This window comes from Chanodichthys erythropterus, chromosome 23 (genome assembly GCF_024489055.1).
Source record: "Chanodichthys erythropterus isolate Z2021 chromosome 23, ASM2448905v1, whole genome shotgun sequence".
Taxonomy (NCBI): Eukaryota; Metazoa; Chordata; class Actinopteri; order Cypriniformes; family Xenocyprididae; genus Chanodichthys; species Chanodichthys erythropterus.
The window spans coordinates 5,420,332-5,445,351 of NC_090243.1; the positions used below are offsets into that span (position 1 = coordinate 5,420,332).

Here is a 25,020-nt window from a genome sequence, read left to right on the forward strand (position 1 = left end):
GCATTTTGTTGCTTTCTTTTCACTGCCCTGCGTCTTGCTTTTTTTAACGCTAAAACATATTATGTGTTACAGTGTACCTGAATGCCTGAATGACTTTGTTTTCCTCTTTGGATCAAAAAAATATTGAAGAATGTTTGAACCATTTTGTCCATCCATACAATGAAATCATTTAGACCCCATTGACTTTAATTAAATGGATAAAACAACACAGATACATTTTTCATTATATCTTCTTTTATGTTCCACCGAATAAAGTCACACAGGTTTGGAACGAAATGTTACAAATAATGACAGGATTTAATTTTTGGGTTAACTATCCTTTTAAGCCTGGATTTATTACTCTAGGATGAAACTGTGCAGCCGCTCTGTCTGTTCAAGTAAACACTGACAAGCAATGCATGCATTTGCTGCATTAACTGCAGCTATGCGCCTTAACTTTTCGCTCTCTGACGGCACACATTAGAAAAAAACAAGCTCAACTGTTCGCATGTGATGGAACATATCTTGAAGCTAGTAACCCAACGCAAAACGCTACAAGACGTCGATCACTGTTCATGATACCACATTTAAATTAAAAACATCTGCCACGTCAAAGACCTAAATATGTTCTACTGGCGTGCAACAATACCTTGAATCAGTCCCTTCTTTCTTCTCTTCATCCGTAAGGAAAGTGCAGAGGATCCTTATCAGGTTCTGGGCCTTGTCATTAACCTCCCTCTGAACTCGCATGGATTTTCTGCTGAGAGAGGAGACAGGGGTTTGACTTGAAATGCTAGCTAATCTAATTTGAAATTTCCCCTCTCTTCCCCTGATTTGATAAGAGGGGGGGGGGGGGGGTTCAGGAGGAGATGTTAAGTCCTGATCGATCGGGCCCGTTCGATCAGCACCAGATAACAGGATCTTTGTCCTTGCTTTGTTTGGTCGCTCATGTCTTGTAACCTCTAATCAAATGCTCCGTTGGTTGACCTTTTCTGAAATGTTAATTATTAACCAGATTACCAGATCAACATGATGATTTAAAGATTAATCTAATCATTAATGCATCAAGTTAGCCGTTGGTATTCACAAATCTCCTAAAAGTAAAACGAATTGGGATTAAATGGAATACCGTGACACAGTGATGTCTAAGCTTCCTTTCTCCATTGCATATGCCCTATGTGGAGTTCAGAGCTTGGTACTGTAAATGCTTCACGTGGTACCTCTCTGCCCAACAATGTTTCCTTGTTTCAGCAATGAATGTAGACTGCCGCGAGCCATTCATTCCTTTGTGTGGCAAGGGGGCCTCTCTCGTTCCTGCAATGGGTCAGCCTGGGCCATCAGCTGGGTTTATTTGAGATGGTGGCAGGGGAGGAGGGAGAGAGAAAAAGGGGAAAAAAAATCAATAAAACAACAGCAACAACAAACAGCGTGCATGTCATGAACCGGCACATAAATATGAATGGGCCACACTCCTCCCCGGCACTCCGGCCCCGCCTGAAAAGCCCTCAGTCATTTTTACAGAAGAAATAGTGAGTCGTCAGATTCAGGGAACTGTTTTCTGGGTCACCGGGAGGCCGGTGCATAGTGCATGTTGAGAGGACTCAGAAATTCTTTGTGCTCGTTCTCGATGTCTGCTGTAATGAGGGCCTGGTCAGACAGGCCATTCAAAGTCCACAAAGTTCATCTCAGGGGCAGCAAGAAAGATAGATGGATAACCAGTGAAGGTATATTGGAGGACAGAGGTTGCCCTTACAGCTATTAAAACTTTGCTTTTACCACTAGATTACAGGTCATAACCTGTGTTGATTTGCTTCACATCCCCCAGTTGCTATGCCAGATCTCCTGCTGATAAACAAAACAATGTTATTTTTTGAGAATCAGAAGAAAACGTTTGGCTTAGTGATTGTTATTGACGATGTGCTGTTTTGCTTAAATAATTTACTGTAATTGCTGTTTTTTTTGCAGGTTCGTACCCTAGCAGTAGTGATGTAGCCTGCCCATTGCCCAGTGCGGTGCTTGGAGTGTCTCTGTCTGGATCCAGTTCCGAGTTACCTGCTCATCAGTCTGTGGTCACTTCCATGCCCACTCTCACCTCACTGCCCCCGACCGCACCGTTCACCAGCACCTCATCTACACATGTGAGTATTTAACAGACCTTAATATGTATTCATACATATGTTTGTTCGATAATTTCGAATCAGATCTGGTTTTGGTGAAATGGGCGAATGAATAAAATAAATTAATTTCAGCATCACTAGGCTAAATTAGAACTACATAAGGTGTTCTTGTTTAGCTTAAAACTTTAAACAGTTTAAATCAAGAGATTTAACACCCTACCATTCAAAGTTTATGGTCAGTAAGATATATATATATATATATATATTTTTTTTTAAAGAAATTAATACTTGTATTCAGCAAATGCATTCAATTGATCAAAAGTGACAGTAATGACATTTATAAGAATTATAATTTCCACAAAACAAAGCAGCACAGCTGTTTTCAACATTGATGATAAGAAGAAATATTTCTTGAGCAGCAGATCAGCATATTAGAATGATTTCTGAAGGATCATGTGACACTGAAAACTGGAGTAATGATGCTGAAAATTCAGCTTGAACATCAGAGGAAAAAATATTTTAAAATATATTCAAATAGAAAAGTTTTTTTTTGTAATTGTAATAATGTTTTAAAATATTATTTTTTACTGTATTTTTGATCAAATAAATGCAGCCTTGGTGAGACTTCTTTCGAAAACAAAGAAAAATCTTACCAACCTCAAACTTTTGAACAGTAGTGAATCTGCAAAGAAAAGTAAAACTGCTAATCGCACAGCTTTCTGCTCACACATATCCGTAATGCATTATCTCTCACAAAATTAACCAATTAAGTAGAATTATATTCATCGTTTTTGTACTGTTAATTTGCTCCAGTTTTATCAAGATAAATGCTGTTTAAGCACATTCATGGCACAAATAGTAATTAACTCCTAAAAGGCTTGGATGTTAACGTTGGGTGCAGCTATTTATGTATTAAGTAACTTGCATGTGATGTGATTTTTCTTTTTTCTTTTTCTACAGAACAAATAAATTTGGTTCTCAAGTGCCCGGGTTGTGCTAATATAATATTTATGTAATTGCAGCAGTAATATTAACAGTACGAAGGAAGCTGTCTAGGGGCCGCATGTCTACATAACATGTCAGTGGGAGAAGTAAAGTTTGTCACTTCAGACCTAATTTTTCAGCTCTTAAAAGACAGTGTTTTGAGTCATTTAGGGTATTTATTACTAGGCTGCTTAAGTATATGGTCTTAACGGATGAACGTCATTGTGTTTGCATTAGCTAGTTGGAGAAGTATGTGTGGTCAAATAAACAGAACGACATTGTGAGAGAAGAGCTTTATATTTGCTATATATGTCGCTTTGAGTTAGTAATTATATTTATATATAAATATAAATATTTTTCAATGTTTTTGAAAGAAGTCTCTTATGCTTATGGAGGCTGCATTTAAAATAAAAGTAAAAACACATTTCCAATAACTGTTTGTTTTAATATATTTTAAAATGTAATTTATTCCTTTCATGCCGAAGCTTTTTAGCAGCCATTACTCCAGTCTTCAGTGTCACATGATCCTTCAGAAATCATTCTAATATACTGATTTGATGCTCAAGAAAAATTATGAATGTTAAAAATACAATAATTTTTTTTAAAGCTGTGATACATTTTTGTCAGGATTTTTTGATGAATAGAAAGTTCAAAAGAATAGCATTTATTTGAAATAGAAGTTTTTTTGTAACATTATACATTTATTTACTATCACTTTTGATTGATTTGATGTGTCCTTGCCGAATTAAAGTATCGATTTCTTCATGAATCGAAATTTAAATCATTAATAAATACAGAATAAATGAATCGGCGACTTCAGAATCTCCTCCCACTCATTGACAGACTCCTGCATGTGTTCAGATGACAATAATAAAGTAAAGTCATTCTTATAGGCTCCCAGTGCTGCTTCAAATGGGCCCTTTGGAAGCACACTAGAGACTGAGCACCATCTCTGCCGCTCTCCTGAGCATCTTTGTCTTGACTTGCACTGCTGTAGCAACCAGTCGTTTCCAGGCAACAGGGCTTTGTTTGTGCAGATCTGCCCTCTCTGCAGGCAGGGTGGCCTTACATTAGGAGATGAAGTAGACCCACTGATGGCCTTAATGCTGCAGTGCTCTCGGCGGTCCAGTCCTTTCTAAAGCACGCTTGCAAATATCCTCCATTAGTCCTAAGCTTTATGGCATAGGAGATTTAATATGATGGACTTTTTTTCTTTAATAGGTAGTTAGCAGATCAGTAAACAGGTGATGTTTTTGAAAGTGTCTCTGGGGTCAGGAATATAATTCTATTTTTTTTTATTTGATATATAACATGGTGTTTTATCAAATATATTCAGTGCGAACAATCATCCGTCAGCATGTCTGTCCCTGAGATGTTTGCAATTTTTTTTCACTCCATCTCTAACTCTCCCTTTGTGGATGGAAGAATGGTTGGATGAAAAAAAAAAAAAAAATCGGTTGTTGCAAGCAGGGCAGCAGTGACCTTTGACCCCAGCACACACCCCCTAGGCCCACCTCTGTCCTACTCTTCGTTAACCTCCACAATGGTGCTGAGAGCCCTAAGCCTCAAACAATCCGGCTGTCCCTCTTTTCCCTGTGCGGGCGCATTGAACTCAGCTCGCTGATGGGATGAGGGCTGACAGGCTGGACAGAGAGCTGCGTAGTGGGATGAGGGGTTCTCTTCATACTGGTCATGCTCCCTCCTCTCTCAACACAGCCTGAAAGAGGAGTCTGAGGAATAGGGAGGGCCTGCGGGGCCGTGAGGGGCCAGGGGAATGCAGGATATTACTTTTTTTGTGTTTGTGTGTGTAGATATACTTCAGACAGAAATTTTAGAACCACACCATTAATACTTATAATATTATTATGTTTGTCGTTGTCTTTCTTTTTATTTTATTTTTTTACTTAAACGTGTAATAGGTAAGGGAGTTCAAATTCAATATCATGTTTAGGGTTGGAGTGCCTGATAGACTGCTACATGTCAAAATAAAGCGCAAGCCATAAAGCACGTTTACATCAGTTGTTAATTGAAGATCCATAAAAGAAGCATGTTTTCAAGGTTGGTTTGAACATTGGCATTGTATGGGTGTCTATTCACTGGCCATTTGCAAGAGTGGTTTCCACCAAATGTGTTTCAGTCTGATGTAGTCAGAAATCCTTAAATTCGACATAAAGATATTCTATAATAACAGAGCAAGAAATCCAATACACTGTAATTTCTGCAAGCATTATTTCCTGTTTGGATCAGATAAGACCTTGATGTAGATAAAGTGAGGAAAGGAAAAGGAAAGAATGTATTGATTTTGATGCAATAAATAGGATGTGTTGGATGAAGTGCATAATTGTATGGGAAAAAATAAAATAAAATTTTTTTATATATATATATAATATAATATAATATAATATAATATAATATAATATATAATATAATATATAATATAATATATAATATAATATAATATAATATAATATAATATAATATAATATAATATAATATAATATAATATAATATAATATAATATATATATATATATATATATATATATGAAGTAATTCTTCATTACTCAATAATTCTTCATCCTCTCAATAATTCCTGCTATTTACAACATTGTTTTACAGCAAAAGTGTTATTTAAATGCAAGTCATGTGAAGCTTTGTGTGGTTTCCACTATGCACCAAGTTTGTTGTTGCACATATGCTGCTACCTCAGAAGCAACACCACAACCAATCCCAACCGTTATTAGGGAAATAGCTTAATTGGATTAAATAATTAGCTGCAGAAGCACATGGTCTGCATGTTGTTCAGGGCTGTGGATCTGCTGTTGCAGGCTCAGCCAATTCTCCTGGCTCACAGGAAATACAGCTGACATGGTGTTTTATCATCCAGCTCTTTGGCCAACGCTCAGGCACACATTCATATGCGCACATGCAGGGACACGCACTTAGGCACCCACAATATTTGGTATTTGACAGTGTTTCCATATTTAATCTAACTCTCTTTTTTATGCGTTTCTCCCTTAGTCAAACTCACTACCGGGATCCTTTAACCTGGCACCATCCCATATGTTCGGAAACAGGCTGAATCCGAGCTCCGCCATGGCTGCACTGATCGCCCAGTCCGAGAGCTCCCCAGCAGGTGAGACACGCAGACAGGGAACCACACTGATCTCCCACTGACACAGAATTCCCTTCTCAAATCTTTTCTTCCTGCTTCCTGCGTTCTCTTCTCCCATTTCTCCTCATCCTCCCATTCTTTCTCCACTCCCCTGTGCATGTGGAATGTGTGGTCAGCTGTATCCCCCCCCTTACCTCCTCAGGTCGCAGAGAGAGGGAGAGGCAGAGAACAAAACTCCCCGGGACAGAGAGCTGAAAGTGTGCATACCTGTTAAATGAAGCATGCTACCACTCAAACATTTCATTAATCTGCACAATGACCGCAGTGATGACACAGAGGGGATTGCCCTGGGTTTAGGAAGCAGGCATACCTTAGACTCCCTCCCTCCATCCTGGCCCACTCAACACTTTCCCTGGACCCTGCCTAAACCCTGGGGGTCTCAGTCATGAGCGAATGGGCTTGCAGGACCCTGTCATGGGGGTTGTGGTGGGGACCAGTTGAAAGCAAGAGAGAGAGAGGAAAAAAGAGGTACACAGCCTTTGAGGAATAATGGATCAGTCATGCCCTCCTCCTCAAACAGAGGTCAGGGGGTCATTTGACTAACAATAGGAGGAAGAACACCCGTCCTTAAAGAGACCACCGCTCGAGACTGGAAAGCTTACGTGCTCTTAGCACAAGCCCGGCTCTTGTCTGGTGCTCGCTCTTGCCGCAGCACGTCTAAAGTACTATAAAGTAATATATATATATATATATATATATTGAACAGACTCATAATTTTGACTTTAAGATATTTTTTATAGAGAAAATTAATACTTTTATTCAGCAAGGATATATTACATTGATTAAAAGTGATCATAGGGACATTTGTAATGCTTAAGAAAGATTTATATTTTTAAATAAATGCTGTTCTTTTGAACTTTCTATTTATCAAAAAATCTTGGAAAAAGTTTCCACAAAAATATCAAGCAACACAACTGTTTTCAACGTTGACAATAATGAGAAATTTTTCTTCATCAGCATGGCTGTACATTCATCTTTGCCCTCACAGAAACAAGTTTCCTTTTAAAGTATATTAAAATAGATTTTAGATTTAAATTATAGTAATATTTTACATTCGTTAAATTTTTATTTTTATTTTGATCAAATAAATGCAACCTTGGTGAGCATAAGAGACTTCTTTCAAAAACATAATTATATATTATCTTATTATATATTATAAAAGTGCTGTCAAGTGATCGCATCCAAAATAAAAGTTTATTTACGTAATATGTGTTCTACTGTGTATATTTATGTATATATGAATTCACACACATACATGCATTTATGAAATATAAGAAATATTTACATGTATACTTGTATATTTATATATAATTTATATATTATATAAATGTAATATATAAATATAATATATTTTTGTTAAATGTATACATGCACGTGTGTGTATTTATATATATATACATAATAAATATACACGTACACACACATATATTATGTAAACAATCTTATTTTGGATGCGATTAGTCTTGATTAATCGTTTGACAGGACTAAAAATAATGTAACATTTAAATTAATAACTGTTTTGTTTACATCTTACATATATGCCAGGTTGAGTTTCAGCCACCATGCCAGGCATATTTCAGTACATTAGCCACCCTGTTGTCTAGATATTGGACAACTCTAGTCTAAAAATGTGTCATGGGATCCATGAGACTAGGCTTGTTTACTTTAACAAAGTCCTTGTTCTTTCCTCTTAATGCTTGTCACCTGTTGCTTATAGGTTTCCACTGTGTCGGTCAGTCCCTGGTCTTTCTTTGTATTTAATTTTTTTTATTTTGTAAAGTGATACCCGATGCTTTCTGGTCCAGTCTGCATTGCAGCCCCGAGGCTGATCCAGGGTCAGGCAAGGGGTCAGCACCATAATAAGTCACACCAGACCTTGGGCGGCTTGCACCGATGTGCCTGCACCCCCACTGGAGCCAGCCTGCGCTTGAGGTGGTAGTGGGCTGGAAAGTGTTAAAAAGAACAAGACAGTTGAGAAAAAGGAAAGGAAGGGGGGAAGGAAGCAGGGAGGAAGAGAAAAATGGGATTGGCTAACTGTGACTTGAGGGGGGTGTGGAGAGAAAAAAAGAGAGAGAAAAAGGAGGGAGGGGGTTGTGCCTGGCGAGGCGCATATGTGATTCATTACTTTCACTGCAGAAAATGAAAAGCAGTGTCTGGCATGGGGCCTGCAGGCAGGGCGATGGGAGCCTCCACGGGAAAGAAAGAGCTGGGGTGAGGGGAAGAACAGAGGGAGGGGGAGAGAGAGAGAGAGAGAGAGAGCGAGGTGACTCAGTGACACACTCGGTGGTGTCAGTGTGCAAGCTGAGCCGCCAGAGAGACCACTCTGCAGCCCCTAGATGGATTTCTGCAAGGGGGATCTGATGTCCACCAGGCTCACTTTGGATCGAGCCTGACGTTTCTGCATTTCCCAGGATTCTCTTGTGCCCACATCTGCACTCCGGCTCCTTATCGACTGCTCTCTGTTTACCTTTCAGATCAGGAGCTAGGAGACGGAGCTCTCGGCTTCTCCAGAAGAGGAAACTCACCAAAGACAAGCCTCTCCCCTCGGTAAGTCCTATTTACATTCCTGAGCTAGACTTCCCCTCCTCCAGGCTCCGAGATTTTGCTTGCCCTCCCTCCCCCCCAGAACGCACTCATTCACTCACTCCGCTTCCTCCCTTGCGCGCTCACCTTCCGAACAGCAGGCATTTTGAACACTCAGCTGTTGCCCTTATCGCAGTTAAACCGGCTTCAGAGTTTGATGTGGCGGCGATGTCTCAGAATGCAGAAAGATACATTTTCTGTAACCAAAGATAGAGCGTTTTTTGCCCCGTGACTGAGGATATAAAATGGATTGATGTTGAATTGAATATACTGCACAAAATTGCCTCCGGATTTAATATTTTTGGTTGACAAGGTATGTCGATTTTCTGAGTTTTGTTTCATTTCATTCTGTTTCTTAAGGATTTGGTTATTTAGTTTTATTTTTGTTTGTTATTTTTGGTTATGAATAGAAACTATTTTTAAACGCAGTAATTTACTTTTTTCAGATCAATTTTATGTCTGTTTTGAGAAATGCATTTAGCTCAATATCTGTGTAAAATCTAAGCTTGTCATTTTGCGTGTAAACTGTTTTGCATGTCGGCATTTTCAGTACTGAAAATATAAGGGGACGTTCTCACGCATTTTTTGCATTCCACAATGGTGCTTTTCGATTGTTTTTCTATGTAAATATGCACTAGACAGACGTGTTTGACCGTTGCACTCACATCTCACATCGTTTGCAGTGTCTTGCATCATTCAAAAAACGCAGCTCTCAAGCTAAAAAGTTCTTTGAAAAAAATTAGTCTCTCTAGATTTTGCATTTTTCCAGTTCCGCTGCCCTGCATCTTGCATTCTTTTTTTGTGAATGGGCCTTAAATATGTCCCACATGTCCACATATCTCATTCAGAAGCATTCCGCACAGTCTTCAGATTAACCGCAAAAATCTGTATCTGCTTTTTCTGTGATCCGCACCGGAGCAGCCATGCAGGATGATATGGCTTCACAGTCCTGTGCTGGAGATTTATTGCCTTGTGGTGCAGATCTCAACCCAGTCGTAATTACCCCAGAGATAGATTCACGTTCGCCAGAGAGCCCTGATGTAGAGCCCAGAGCTGGATGCATTCATAATAACACAGATCGCTATCTGTCCAAACAAGAGCGTACTGAGATTTATGGTGTCAGAGATGCAGGCCCAGGCTCTCTCACTTACACAAGCTTTGAACTCTGTTTGGCTTTACAGAGCAGTGCGTCTGCCTCTGAAGGCGTGATGCCAGACCAGGAGTTCAACTGTGTTGTTTATATAGCAGTGGTCTAATATGTGTTTGTAAGCAAAAACTATTAATATATTTACAACTTGAATTTTACCACTATGATCCTTAGCTTACCTCCTCATTTGCATTTTAAATTCACAATGAGACAAATTTAGTTGTTTTAATAAACTTGTGTGTATATACATCTCACTTGTTGTCTATTTATGACTTTAGGTCTCCGTTAAGTGGACTTCATATCCGGTATGACTCGTCAGGACCATTGGTTCCAGGGCTCGGCTCTGGTTCGGATTCGCTGCCCCCTGTGGCCACCAGCATCGATCAGCTGCTGGAACGGCAATGGAACGAAGGACAGCAGTTCCTTCTACAACAGGGCTCACAAGGAGATGGTGAGAGGCTTTTTTTGTACTCATTTAATGATGTGTGTTTCTTCCGTGTACAGTATTGAACCTCAACACTCAAGCACTCAAGCTGTTTGGTCATGTCTTGATGTCACTGTGTTGGTCTTGCTGTGGATTTTGTTGAGCCGTAGGATCCAGTTCAGTTCTAGTGATGGCTGCTGATGCTGTGTTTCTGAAGATAAGCCTCTAATAGTGTAAATTTTGTCATCTGTTTTTAAATTTAGTCTTAGTCTTGGAGTGCGCTTAAAACTTACTTGTTTTCTTTAGCTTTTGACAATGCTTTGTAAGTGTGTATGTCATATGTCTTTTTTTGTTTTTTTGTTTCTCTTTTATACTTTCTGTACAGCACTTTGGTTCCACTTGTGGTGTTGAAAGTGCTTTATAAATAAAGTTGAGTTGAGTTGAGATTCAAGTCTGGCCATTTTAGTCTAGTTTTAGTCAATCCAAATTGATGTTTTAGTCATCGGTTTGTCACATTCAGTTGTGCTGCACTTTAATAGTTAAACTGGTTTTGTTCAAAATTGTAATTGTAAATAAATCTATAATATTTGAAGAGTTCAGCTGCAAAAGCCGCTAAAAACGCCACCTCTGTCAAAAATGAGATAACGACATTGAACGAATGCTTACGGCACGTAGTACACATCCAACAAATCACGTGCTTCAAATCCTCTAAATCCCAGCGTCAGCCCATTCAGAAATATCGGTTTGTTGGCAAAAGCCTCTAGAAGCCACTTCCCTTTGGCAGCAAAAGCCGCTATGTTCCAAGAACCAATCAGAAGGCGCGAATCGAATCATATGATTTCGAGCAGTTTCAATATAGTGGCACGCTGAGGAGATTTATTTTTTTTTTAGATTCAAATTGAGATTGAGATTTTTAAAATAAAAGATGGAGTACCATGAAATGGATCAGCCTGTCCTACTAACACTGAATGGCAGAAGAAAATGTTATTTACCTCAAAACTCTGCCTGTCATAAGAAAATAGCCTACAGTGGAAATGGCTTGGTCGCAATTGTATCATGCACTCATAACAGTTCTTCATGCAGTGCCGTTACTTTGAAGGAATCGGATTTATTATACATCACACAACAGCTCTTTTTCACCAAAGACAAAGTCAAACAAGATGATATTCTTCTGTCTCATATGGAAGCTGTGCCACAGAGGAGGCAAAAAGTGGAGGCTGAATAGAAGAGACGTGTTAGATCCCTGTGTAAATAGGTTTGTCTACTGTTTAGTTTTGAAATGATCGTGCTCATCTTTTTCAGGGTTTCTAGTTGCATCTTTAGTGATTTTTCAACTATTTACTATGTCTTGTCCCAAATATGTGGATTTAGAGGTTTTTGCAAAAAAAGCACAAGTGGATTTAGCTGGTTTTGATGCAAAAGAAAATCTAACTTGTTAAAAAACAATAAATTGTCTAGAGTGACATTTTTGAAAAAAAGTTATTTTATTCACTAGCTAATAACCTTATCATTACCTTTCAAATGAAACTCCTGAACTTGATTGTAAAAGCCTGGTAAAATAATGCTCATTTAAAAGAAAAGAAGTCTGATGGATTTAGAGGGTTTTGCATCTGAACTCTTCATTTTGTCTCCTTTTTGTCAATGAAAATAAGAGATTTTTGTAAAGTTTTAATAATCTGTTTTTCAAAAGTATTGCATGGTGATATAGTTGCAGATTTTGGTGTTGTCTCTTCATCTTATCTTAGACATTTCTTCATAATTTCCCAGGAGATTTTTTTTAACACAACAGTTTTTTTTTTTTAATCAACTTGTAGTTGTAGTGCCGGTGGTGTTAGTAGGGACATATTTGGTATAGGAAGCAATTCTTGCTTGAGTGTTAAATTTTAAGTAACTCATCCCTCACAGACATGACAGTACCAGTAAATTATGTGGCTTTTTGAGACGGCAAGTGCTATGTTTTTTCTGTGATACAACTTAACATTTTAACTGGCAGATGATAAAAAGAGGGGGGAAAAAGTTTTGAATTAAGCAAAAAGCAGAACCATATCATATATTAAAGGCACAGTATGTAATTTTCTTCACTAGAGGTAGCTTATTCAAAACAAAGGCGTAGCTTGATGACGCCGTGAATGAGTGTGTGAATCATGGGCGTTGTTGTCTTCAGCTCCACAGCCGATGGTAAGGAATCCAACGGACTTGGGCAGAAATCATTTTTATTAGTAAAACTGGAAATCGAAGGTAGCGCTATCAGTGACTGGCGATGCAATGACACGCTCCGTGTCCTGGTTAAAATTTCTCTGGATTTAAACATTGTTGGAAATGTTTGGGATAATGTAACAGGTCAACAAAATATGTAACATTGTTCTAGTGGTTTTTGGATATTTTAATAAAAAAATCTTACATATTGTGCCTTTAAAGACAGAAGGTCATAGAGATTTGCTGGTAGAATTTTTTTGAGCAATAAACAACCACCCAGAACACCTTAGCAAATGCATAGCAACATGCTAAAACTCACTCAGAACAGCTTAGTAACCATATAGCAACACCCTGGAAACCAACTTACATGCTGGCTTTTGCATGTAAAAATCATGTTGTAATATTTTCAAAGTCTAGCTGAGAGGGTTTACAGTACAGATATCAAAAGGCATTTTAAATTAATTTCTCTTTTGTACGCTAAAAGCCTTTTTTTAATTATGGTCATCGAAATTTGGCTCATCTCATGAAAATTGTTGCTTTCATATTCAGTATAATTCATCCCTTTTAATCTCTGGGTGCATAATGATAAACTTGGGTCTATTGCGTTCACTCAAAATATTTTATTTAAAGCAAGAATAATTACGTAAGTCATAAATGGTATTCTACTGCATGCGTCAATCAAATAATATGCCGGTGTGAAGCCTGTAATTACATCTGTCCCAATAATGTAATTAATTTATTGGGTAATTCCACAGTAATTTTGAGCTTCATTACCTGTCCGTTTTGTCTTTGTAGCTTGTGTAGTTTCATGATCAGCTAAGTAATGTTTACGAGGAGGTAGTGAAGTCTTGTTCAGTAGCGGCAGGTCAGTTTGTGGTGTCAGGATTGTGTGAATGAGCAGCAGCTGTTTCTGTTATGATAGAGGCTCCTCTGACGACGGGCAGAAGTCTGACAAACGCATGGAGATGCCTGCACAGGAAGCGGTAGGACTGTTGAGTTTCTGTTTGCTGCTGATATGGGACCAGTTCTGCGGTTTAACTGACAGTGCATCTGTTTTGCATTTGGCTTGGGGTTGCCGGTCCCTGATCAGTGCTGTGTGATCCTTCGCGAGCGTGCGGAAAAAAGCGGAAGTCTGTCGTTGTAGTTCCTTCTGGAGGTCTTGAACCGCACTTGTGCCGATGTTGTTTTTATGCTTGTGGTATTGGGTTCGCTGCTTCTGAAAGACTTGATCTCGGTGGTTTGCAACCACTTTTATTTTGCCGACAAATCTTGTCAAGTCAAATCACTTTCAAAACGGTTTCACTTTAATAAACAGGAAAATAACACAATCAATGATGCAAACTTCATCAAATATAAGACAAAGTTTTAATTCTGCTATAAAACTGCTCTAAAAAGATGCTTTAAGATTATTTGATGTTTTATATGTGTGTGGTTTTGTGTCCAGTTCTGGGAATGCTGAAGTCCCTGCACCAGCTGCAGGTGGAAAACAGGCGCCTGGAAGAACAAATCCGAACTCTCACCATGAAGAAGGAACGACTGCAGCTCTTGAGCGCTCAGCTCTCTGTGCCTTTCACCCCCGCAAGCACCACGGCCACCACTGCCTCCTCTCCTCTCTACCCCAGCAACACTCACGCAGGTTAGCAGTCTCCGCTACCTTCTGCCTCTTGTCTACCCGTACAGTTTTCACACACTCCATCTGGACAGTCACAGTCTAATCCCACCCCAAACACCCCCTCCCCCCGATGCACATATTCACACATACATGCACACGAGCCCACCTCTCACCCCGTCCGACCCCCTTCCTCCCCTCTGTTCTGCTCACGGAGCCTCCTCTCCCAGCTCAACTCTAGCTAATCTGGTCTCCGCATTCATGTCAAGTTGCAAAATCTCTCTCTCCTCCAGACATGCTGCACAGCAAGAGCATTCAGCTAGGCAGCAGTGTTTTAACAGAGTCCTCTCAACCCTTGCCCACTCAGGTAACTTCCTCTACCCCTGCTCTGCAGATGCCATCTGCTGGGACTGAGCACCTCTTTAGTTGAGTCAAGTGTTATATTATGTATATCTGTACATAGTTGAGTGTAGGGCTGGGCGGTATGACTATACGTATCGTGGCGATAATGTGACGTCTATTGTTAGAGATTTTGCTAAATTGCTTATGTCATGGTATGTAAATGTATCTGCGTACCACTGTACTACTTAAGAAAACCGACATGTTAGAGTGATAAAGAAACATGCATGAATGAGAAAATAAGGACCAGGAAGCACATGATGTTATTAAGCCCAAAAGCCATTAAAAAAAAAAAAGAACTTAATGCTGTACTCGCGCTGACTGACACACAGCTGAAGCGCTCGTGAGGCCAGCGGCCCCTCAGACAGCATGTGATCCCCAATTCCAGTTCTCTTTCGTGATTATTTAATTGCATGTGAATGGTGAAATACACACAATTATGTCAGAAAATGCCCATCTTGTGGAGTGTTTGTGTAAACACAGTCTTAAGTGGGAAAAAAAAAAAAAAGTTGGGTGAAAACTGTATGTGTGTCAGTATGACAGATCCGAGCATGAGGTCTTAAAGTGATAGCAACCTAATACCTGCAGCTGTCAGTCATTAATGTTAATCATACAACAAAAGACAAAGAGAAAATAACTCACTGCTGTTGACTAAATAACCTTTTGTAGCTTTAAGAATCAATTTATATTTTATTCATACATACAGTGAAGGCTATTCAGTGTTTTATTTTTACATTTATTCAGTGCCAATCTCCTGTCAAATATAACAGTTCTCTGTACCAATTTTGGTACCATTGCAAAAAAAATTGTAACTATTTTGTTTTAATTTTTTATGTAACTATTTGAAAATTAAATATATTAAAATAAATAAAATTTGTTCATTTTTAATACTAATGATTTTAAGTAAAATATCAGTTAAAACATTAGCATGTAGCCTTCAAATATTGTTGAGTTATACATTGCTTTAAAAAATTTAATGAAAAGTTTGTAATAAAATGAACTACAAAGAAACACATTACAGGTAATAGAACAAGTAGCAGGTCTGTTGCACTTACACTTTAAGACATTATGAACGGATCTGTTTTGACATAAAATAATTTTTTGTCCCGTCCGTTGTCAAACATCACAGTATTGGATTTAGGCCCCTTATTTTAATATGGTTATCACTCCCGAAACTTTGCGGTGTGTACTTGGCAGCATGAAAAATAACACACTTATTCAAATTATGATTGGGTCAGAATGCAATCAAAGAGCGCTGCCTTTATAATCAATGAAGCTGATATCACTTGAGTGATATTTTTCTTATATTCAAAAAATCTGTCTATACTGCACAATGAATAAATCTCTTATTTACATCATCGTTATACTTTGCTGGTTATAACGAAATGATTTGTGAGCACACAGAGCTCAAGCTAAAAAAAAATCCATTGAAAGATTGACTAACTTAATTGATTGGCCATTGCATTCACATGCTCAACAAACATGTCTGTGATTGGCTACAAAGCTCAACAGAAACCTTTGATGCTTTTCACAGAGCGCTCACACAAATGCAGACAGGAGCGTTTGAAATTAGAGCCTATTAGCGGGTACTGAATCGACCTGGTACTCTATACTACCAGTACTACAGAAAGATTGGTACCGTTGCATTTTTAAAATTTACATATCGACTTGGTACCGAAGTGGTGGTACTTTTAACAACCCTAGTACTTACTACATGTTAAATATATCTGCTGTACCTTAAAACTTAATATAATTTGTATCTTTGTTCTGTTGTATTTGTGTAAATATATATATAAATATTGTTATCGTGGAACTAAATTTCTCATTACATAAATTGGGTCTTGCATAGATTTTGGTCATATCGCCCACCCCTAGTCGAGTGATGTGGTGGTGTAGTACGTAGTTGCATCATAAAGTCAGATTTTTCAGATAATTGGTGGCTGTGTGATGTTTAAGTGATTTGCAGCTTCTTGTAGTTTAAAATGTAATTGTATGATGATACATCTATTTGGTTGGACAGGTACAGGAGGCGCCTCTCTCACGCTGACCTCTCTTTTCTCTCTCTCTCTCACACTCTTGTGCTTTCTCTATTCTTTCTTTTCCTTTCAGGATCCCCTGTCTGGTGGCCATAGTAGCGGAAGTAGCACATCCTCTCTCTCCACCCCTCCTTCTGCGGCCCACAGTCCCCCCCAGCAGCAGGTGAACGGAGTCGGCATGGCCGGGGTGGCCATCCAGCCTGGCAATGCCAACTCGTCCCTGCCTGCCATAGCCGGGGTGACTGGCCTGATGGGCGCTCTGCAAGGAAACCACCTGGCCATAAGTGGCATCGTGGGTGCCCTAAACGGAGTGATCCAAACCTCCCCCAGCCTGGCCCAGAACAGCAGCCCCCTGCCCCATCCCTCAGCAGCTACCAGCGCATCTCTACCCATGTCCAACAGTCTCAGTAACAGGTATAAATTGGCACTCATCTTCTTAGTCATTTAATTTTAATATGTTTATTTGTTGCTCAAGAAACATTTATTATTATCAATGTTGAAAATGTAGTGCTGCTTAATATTTTTGTGGATTTATGATTGACAGACAGACAGACAGACAGACAGACAGACAGACAGACAGACAGACAGACAGACAGACAGACAGACAGACAGACAGACAGACAGACAGACAGACAGACAGACAGACAGACAGACAGACAGACAGACAGACAGACAGACAGACAGACAGACAGACAGACAGACATTAATACGTACATTGCATTTTTAATTTAAATAAACATTTTATTTCATGAGCTTCATCCATATAGCTTGGTACTGCATGTGTGATGCATTCATTTTTGCATAATTTTTTCACATCTTTTCTGCTTTCCCGATCTTTTTTTTGCTTGCGCTTTTTGGAATGCAGCAGCATGACCACTGCGAAAACCAGGTGAGAATTGGCTTGCTTTGGCTTTTTTTTTTTTTTACGTCCCACACTTGCTCATTTTGTTCTTATGCCTGTTTGTTCTTTGCCCTATATGTTACAGTGTTTTTACTTGAGTATACAGAAAGGGTTGTATTTTAATTTATATGTAATACTTTTGTCTGGCCAGGGCCAAGATTTTTTTGAAATGTTAAGCATTGAGTTTTCTTATGGGGGCTTATGCACTTGGTTTTGCAGTGCGGCACGGCTTTTCACCGAACAACACAGGCAGATTCTCCTCCATCAGCACCAATTGCAGCAGCTTTTCAACTCCCAGCAGGTCACACCGGTAAGAGAAGCACTTACACACTCTCTGTTTGAGCATTCACAATTCTTCATGTGACTTTCAACATCAGGATAGCCTACATTACAGCTTATTATGGCCATGATCAATCTTATTAGGCAAGATGATGCTGTCTGACCAATTTGCAATTACAATATTTAAGGGCTGATGAGTCCAAAATCATGCGTAATTCCAAGAACGAAAATGGAATATACATGTTTGGCATTGAGTTGTCCAAAAACTTGGAGTTTTGTATGCACAGAACTCTAAAAGTCACAATGGGTCTTAGGGATGTTAAATTTGTTCTGTTTTTTCCCTAACTGATAACACTCATTAACCGACAAGATTATGCTAAATTAGAATGAAATTAAATTATAATGAATAAGTGTCTGTGGACCATTGAAAATAACAAAATCTGTTTAGTTTTAAATGCACAAATAGCAGCATAAAAGCCCAGATATACTCAAGGCAAAGTTCTTTTTCGTTCTTCACTTAGGGGTAAAACAAAGTTTGAAATACGTGACCAGCGATATACTGTTAGTGAACATCCAGTGCCACCCACACTGCTGAGAGTGATGTTTAGATGAATATGCAAATATGTGCTGCGTGCTTTTCTCTAAATAATAAAATAAACACACAACAAAATTGAGAAAACAGCAAGCATTTTTTAAATAATAAAGCATAAGAAAAGCATCTGATCATAGCAACATGGATATGTTCGCATGAGCTCTGCACCCCAGTAAAGTCACGTCACATTTGTTTATATTGCACTTTGTACAATTTTGCTTAAAATCAATCATCTTTACCATATTAAACAGCTTCATTTTCTACTATAAAGCAGCTCTCCAGTGTGCTCATGTTTTCACATGTGGCTGTCTGACTTCGACGGACTGAAGAAGAGAAATGAGCTGAAAAAGATAACCACGTGAAAGAAGGCGGAGTTGTAAATGTTTGCTTTGGCAAGCTGTTTTGAGCTCCCAAAACTAACTCCAAACAAACTTAGTTTTGGTCTTATTTTGTTTGAAATGAAGTCACAGCAGTTGGTTCTTCAATTTCACATGAAGCATATTGTGGCCTTAAAGGTGCCCTAGAATTAAAAATTTAATTTACCTTGGAATAGTTGAATAACAAGAGTTCAGTACATGGAAAAGACATACACTGAGTTTCAAACTCCATTGTTTCCTCCTCCTTATATAAATCTAATTTGTTTAAAAGACCTCAGAAGAACAGGCGAATCTCAACATAACACCGACTGTTACATAACAGTCGGGGTATGCCAGTCCATGTTCCCAACATTATGAAAGGCATTAGACAAGTGCAGCCAGTAACGTCTGGATGTGCACAGCCGAATCATCAGACTAGGTAAGCAAGCAAGGATAACAGCGAAAAATGGCAGATGGAGCAATAATAACTGACATGATCCATGATAACATGATATTTTTAGTGATATTTGTAAATTGTCTTTCTAAATGTTTCGTTAGCATGTTGCTAATGTACTGTTAAATGTGGTTAAAGTTACCATCGTTTCTTACTGTATTCACGGAGACAAGAGCCGTCGCTATTTTCATTTTTAAACACTTGCAGTCTGTATAATTCATAAACACAACTTCATTCTTTATAAATCTCTCCAACAGTGTGTAATGTTAGCTTTAGCCATGGAGTACTATCAAACTCATTCAGAATGAAATATAAACACCCAAATAAATACTATACTCACATGACCCGAAGCATGCATGCAGCATACATTACGAACATCTTGTAAAGATCCATTTGAGGGTTATATTAGCTGTGTGAACTTTATGGCACTGTATTATAGAGTCGCGAGCTTGATGGGCAGGGAGCATGAGATTTAAAGGGCCAGCGGCCCCTGAATCGGTGCATAGTTAATGATGCCCCTAAATAGGCAGTTAAAAAATTTTATTTAAAAAAATCTATGGGGTATTTTGAGCTGAAACTTCAGACACATTCAGGGGAAACCTTAGACTTATATTACATCTTGTAAAAAAACGTTCGATGGCACCTTTAAACAACCGAACATGAGGATTCAAACATGGTCACATCACGCACCTGCAGCACTTCTGTGAATGGAGAAAAACAGAATACAATCACATATATAAAAGGAATACATGCACAAAATGTATTTCACTTAAATTAACAGATTAACAAAATGAAATTTGAAAGCTGTGTGACAATTATTACGCTATATCCTGAAAGTAAGCAGCATCCTGTTTGTTTATTTTACAAAAGCATGTTTTATTTTTATTGTTCGTTTACACAAATAAAAGTAAACCCTTTACAGTATGAATGATGTCTTTCTCTTATCTGTATGACCATAGAAGACGGAGTATTTTAAGTTGTATCCGCTGTGTTATTATGCCAAGCACATTTTTGCGCACGTGAAGGATGATGTTTTACATGGATATTGGAAAGCGAGTGAAGTTCAAAGCCTAGTTTACATAATAATAGTTAGCATTCAAATATATTTTGCGAATATGGAAACATTTGGATTTGTGTTGAATGAGTGAGGTTGTCTACGTGAGCCCAATGGCAGTTTTTGTTTCAGCTTTGCTTAAATGAATGTGTTTTGGCTTGATGTTTATATAGCTACTTTTATTTTTGTTCTGTTCAGAATACCATTACATTTTAAAGGATTTGTTGTGGAGTGAGGGGAACTAAATAGCCTATAGTTATGTTTAAAGGTTTTGTTTATAGTGTTTTAAAATGCAATTTATACACACATTATCTGTTTTCTCTCAAAAACTCAATTTTATACATGTAGAGCATTTTTATCCATATTTTAAACCATTTAATCTGTCAAAAATCAGTTCACAATTAACCAGTTAATTATGAGCATCCCTAATGGGTCTTCCTCATAAGTGTTTATTTTAGCATCCTGGCACCTTGTAAAAACAACTTGGAATTGCAATTTTGAGGAAACTCTTGCCACTTTTCTGTGCAATATGCATCAGTGTGCCGTCTGTGGGTGTGCCGTCTTTGTCTAGACATCTCATCATACTCTGTTTGTCTGTCTGTCTCTTTAGGAACAGCAGCAGGTTCTGCTCTATCAGTTAATGCAACAACAACAGCAACAGCAGCATCAACAACAACAGCAACAACAACAACAGCAGCAGAATGACATACAGCTGCAGCAGCTGCCAATCAACAGCCTCCTGCCCGGCATGCAGCCAGCCATCTCCACAAACCCCTTCCTCGCCATGCACAATGACAACACTCCTAAAACTGGAGTTAGTACTGCAACTATCAAACAGACAAAAGTATTGACACATATGGATTCATTTCGAAATATTCAGTATAATATGTAAATTAAATATACATTAAAGTAATAAAATAAAAAATATAATAAATGTACTATATATATATATATATATATATGTGTGTGTGTATTATATAATAATGATGTAATATAATTATAAAATGTATTATATTTTATATAATTTGTATTTCATAATTATTGTATATTGGATATATTCATAAAATATATTTAATAAAATGTTATTTCATTTATATATTAGATTTTCTGTATTTTAAGTAGCACTTTAACTATGCTGTGATTATTAAAAGTGTGTACTTGTGTTTTATTCAGAGACTGGGGGAGAAAGCTGTATCTGTGACAGGACAGGAAAAGACCTGATGCAGAAAACAACATTTTGGAGGAGTTCTGCCTTATGGATCCCTCTCATCTGCCCACCCCAAGAGGCTGGCAGTCTGAGCAGCAAGACCAGAACGTTCACCCACCGCACGAAACCCTCACCAGCACCAGCCTTGATATGTACACACACACTTGCCAGTTTGATGCCCATCTGGCAAACAACATGCTGCACTGAGTTTGAGTAAATCACTTGCTGTAAACTTACTGGGTCCCATGGGGTCCAGATGACAGGCTCACACACATATGTGCACACAGACACACAGTCTTTCTCACTCTGCCAGTGTGCTGAAAATGACACGCTGGTGCGAGTCTCTGTGGGCGGAAAGTGTAGACCGAGGTGACTGAAGGATGGAGACGCTTCTGGAACAGTATCTGCTCGCCGCCGTTACCTCTCTGTACCCCTTTAACAAGAAACGTTTAACGATAAACTCAATAAAAGCCCTGTCGTATTTGTCCGTCTGTGTATTTAAAGGCATCACATGTTTCAAAGCTGAAGCGATCGGACATTTGTGCACCATGAAGGCCTTCTCTGCATCCCGATCTTTAGCTTCCCCTGTGAGGAGGCGTCCCAAAGGTCCACAAACTGTCTCACTGACCCTGCTGCACTCTTTGAAGAGCAACTACCTCTCAAGCCAGGACACATAGACCAGGCCCTGAACCCAAGTGCCTGGCCCCATCTCCAAGCTCTCAGCAAGGGGCCGCGTGCTGGAGGCGCTGCCAGTCTCTTCCCTCCCTTCCCCCCTTTTTTTTCCCAGTCGATCCAGTTTTGTGAAATTAATTATTACCAATCGGCGTCACTCAGGCAATACCAGTTCAGAGAGTCACAGATCTCTGCCTGTACAGTGATTACACTGAAGAAGACAAAAACTGATTTCGAATGTTTGCTGCATTGATCATTTTTGAAGCCACCTTTCTATTGTTCTTTTTTATTTATTTGCATTCGTTGCATGTTGGGCGCAAGGTAATATATTTTAACGCTCAACTCGCAAAATGTTTTTATACTACTGTACAAAATTCTCAGCTCTTTTGAGTCTTGTAAACATTTTGATGAACATGTCTGGTGTTTGAAGTTATAAGAAAAGAAAAAAACCTACTTGATAATTTTGTGGTCTTGTAAATATGCCTGTTTTTCCCCTTTTCCTTTTGTTGCTATGTAAATCAACAGATGCATATTGGATTAAGAATAAGCTGTCAGAATAAATAAGATTTAGTTTAGCACACCTTTACCTCTTTTCCGTTGTAAATACATATTTGTGATTCACTTAGTGGTGTGAAGGACTGTTTTAAAGCACTGTCGGTGTGTTCAGATCTTTTTCAACAGGCTTTCCACAAGACTGGTGACTGAATAAAGTGTATTAATTTATTTTTGTATGTGCAGGGACTTTTTTTTTTTTTTGCACCATTTTATTGATGTGGTTTTATACGTTATTGATGTGGTATGTCCACGTTCTCATGTATCTGTACAGAAATTATGCAAAATCTCTAAAGTTTGTATTTAAAACATCGAAAGTGAAACCACATGAGTCCTGCTTCATATTAAGAAATTCTGAACACTGAGATTGTAGTGTTGCGCTTTTTTCAGTGATAAATTAAAATCTGTTTATAACAATTCTTGCATTTTGCAGTGCCTTTTTTTACTTAGTTTGTTGTAGGTTAGCAATTCAAAACAGATGGATAGTTACTTTTCTACTGAATTTCAGTATCCAAATTGAGCTAGAAATAGAATACAGACTTGCAAACTACTTTTCATTAAAATAATGACTCATTTGTTATACAGGCTCTTGACAAGTATTCCAATTCTCCAGGTAAAATGAGAAGGAATTACATTAAGTGCAAATGAAATGCTTTTAGATTCTAATTAAAATATCTTTACATAATTTAAAGGGCTAGTATACCCAAAATGAATATTGTCATTTACTTTCCCTCAAGTTGTTTCAAACCTGTGTTTTTCTTTCTTCTGCTGAGCACAAAATATATTTTGAAGAATTAAAACCATTTTGATTCCCATTGACTTTCATTGTATTATCATCCATACAATGGAAGTGAGAACCCAAACTGGGGTGCGTTTCCCAAAAGCATCGTTAGCCAACTTAAAGGGTTCACCCAAAAATGAAAATCTGTAATTTATTACTCACCTTCATGCCATTCCACACCCGTAAAACCTTCGTTCATCTTCAGAACACAAATTAAGATATTTTAGTTGAAATCCGATGGCTCCGTGAGCATGAGGCCTTCATAGAGAGCAATGACGCTTCCTCTCTCAAGGTCCATAAAGGTACTAAAAACATACTTAAATCGGTTAATGTGAGTACAGTGGTTCAATATTAATATTATAAAGCGACGAATATTTTGGGAGCGCCAAAAAAACTAAATAATGACTTTTTTAGTGATGGCCAATTTCAAAACACTGCTTCATGAAGCTTCGGAGCATAAATGAATCGGTGTATCGAATCATGATTCTCATCGCGTGTCAAACTGCCAACGGCTGAAATCACGTGACTTTGGCGAACAGCAGATTCGATACACTGATTCTTTTATGCTCTGAATCTTCCTGAAGCATTGTTTTGAAATCGTCCATCACTAAATAACACTTTTTTTTTTGGCGCTCCAAAAATATTCTCGTCGCTTTATAATATTAATATTGAACCATTGCACTTACATGAACCGATTTAAATATGTTTTTAGTATCTTTATGAATCTTGAGAGAGGATGTGTCATTGCTGGCTATGAAGGCCTCACGGAGCCATTGGATTTCAACTAAAATACCTTAATTTGTGTTCTGAAGATGAACGAAGGTACGGGTGTGGAACGGCATGAGGGTAAGTAATAAATGACAGAATTTTCATTTTTGGGTGAACTAACCCTTTAACACCCCCAAGTTCCGTCGTTACTAACATAGTTCAGCGATTTGGTGTTTCCCCGAAACCATCGTTCAAACGAACATTTCGCAAACTTGTGATGTTAGAAGCATAGTTTCTTGTTTATATGACATGTGGACTTAATCGTTATCTTGAGCAAATTAAGCAAGCTGACATTAGTACAATGTGTATATTTTATTTCGAATATATACAAATGTCATTTACATGATTTAGTTTGTCGAGATTTGAAGCACCTTTTTGAAGAGTGCGAATGTGCTCTACTACGTAAGAACGAGCCTATGATTGAATCTGGAAATAAAGCAAAATAACTTGCTTTAAATGAGAATTAGTCCTCAGATGCCATGTCCGTTATAGCAAAAAAAATCTAGCATTAATTAGATGTCAAACGGATTCATTTAAAGAAGTTATTACTCCACCACCTGCGTGACATTCAACGTGGTTGAGTGACTAGCTAGCTAGTTGATTTGTTTACGATGTATCGTAAGTGAAGCAGCGAGTTACGTCGTTGTGTGGGAAACACACCCTTGGATGTCAACATTCTTCAAAATATCTTCTTTTGTGTTCAGCAGAAGGTAGAAAGTAACATGAAGGTGAGTAAATGACAGAATTTTCAGTTTT

At 38.3% G+C, this 25,020-nt stretch overlaps 1 protein-coding gene across 3 annotated transcripts in view; it reads left to right on the top strand.

Moving 5' to 3' along the window:
• Window positions 1-23,199, top strand: part of mllt10 (MLLT10 histone lysine methyltransferase DOT1L cofactor) — a 54,161-nt gene extending 30,962 nt beyond the window's left edge. Inside the window, exons 11-20 of one of the 3 annotated variants that reach the window (XM_067378700.1) lie at window positions 1,945-2,117; window positions 6,101-6,215; window positions 8,729-8,801; window positions 10,263-10,435; window positions 14,049-14,240; window positions 14,507-14,580; window positions 16,722-17,062; window positions 17,769-17,859; window positions 20,895-21,098; window positions 21,458-23,199. In XM_067378700.1, coding sequence (XP_067234801.1) covers window positions 1,945-2,117; window positions 6,101-6,215; window positions 8,729-8,801; window positions 10,263-10,435; window positions 14,049-14,240; window positions 14,507-14,580; window positions 16,722-17,062; window positions 17,769-17,859; window positions 20,895-21,098; window positions 21,458-21,505 — 1,484 coding nt within the window. In that variant the 3' untranslated portion in view covers window positions 21,506-23,199. Of the gene's footprint in view, window positions 1-1,944; window positions 2,118-6,100; window positions 6,216-8,728; window positions 8,802-10,262; window positions 10,436-14,048; window positions 14,241-14,506; window positions 14,581-16,721; window positions 17,063-17,768; window positions 17,860-20,894; window positions 21,129-21,457 lie in introns of all 3 variants that reach the window. The other 2 variants (XM_067378699.1, XM_067378701.1) reach the window with 2 other exon arrangements.
• Window positions 23,200-25,020: the final 1,821 nt, after the last annotated feature.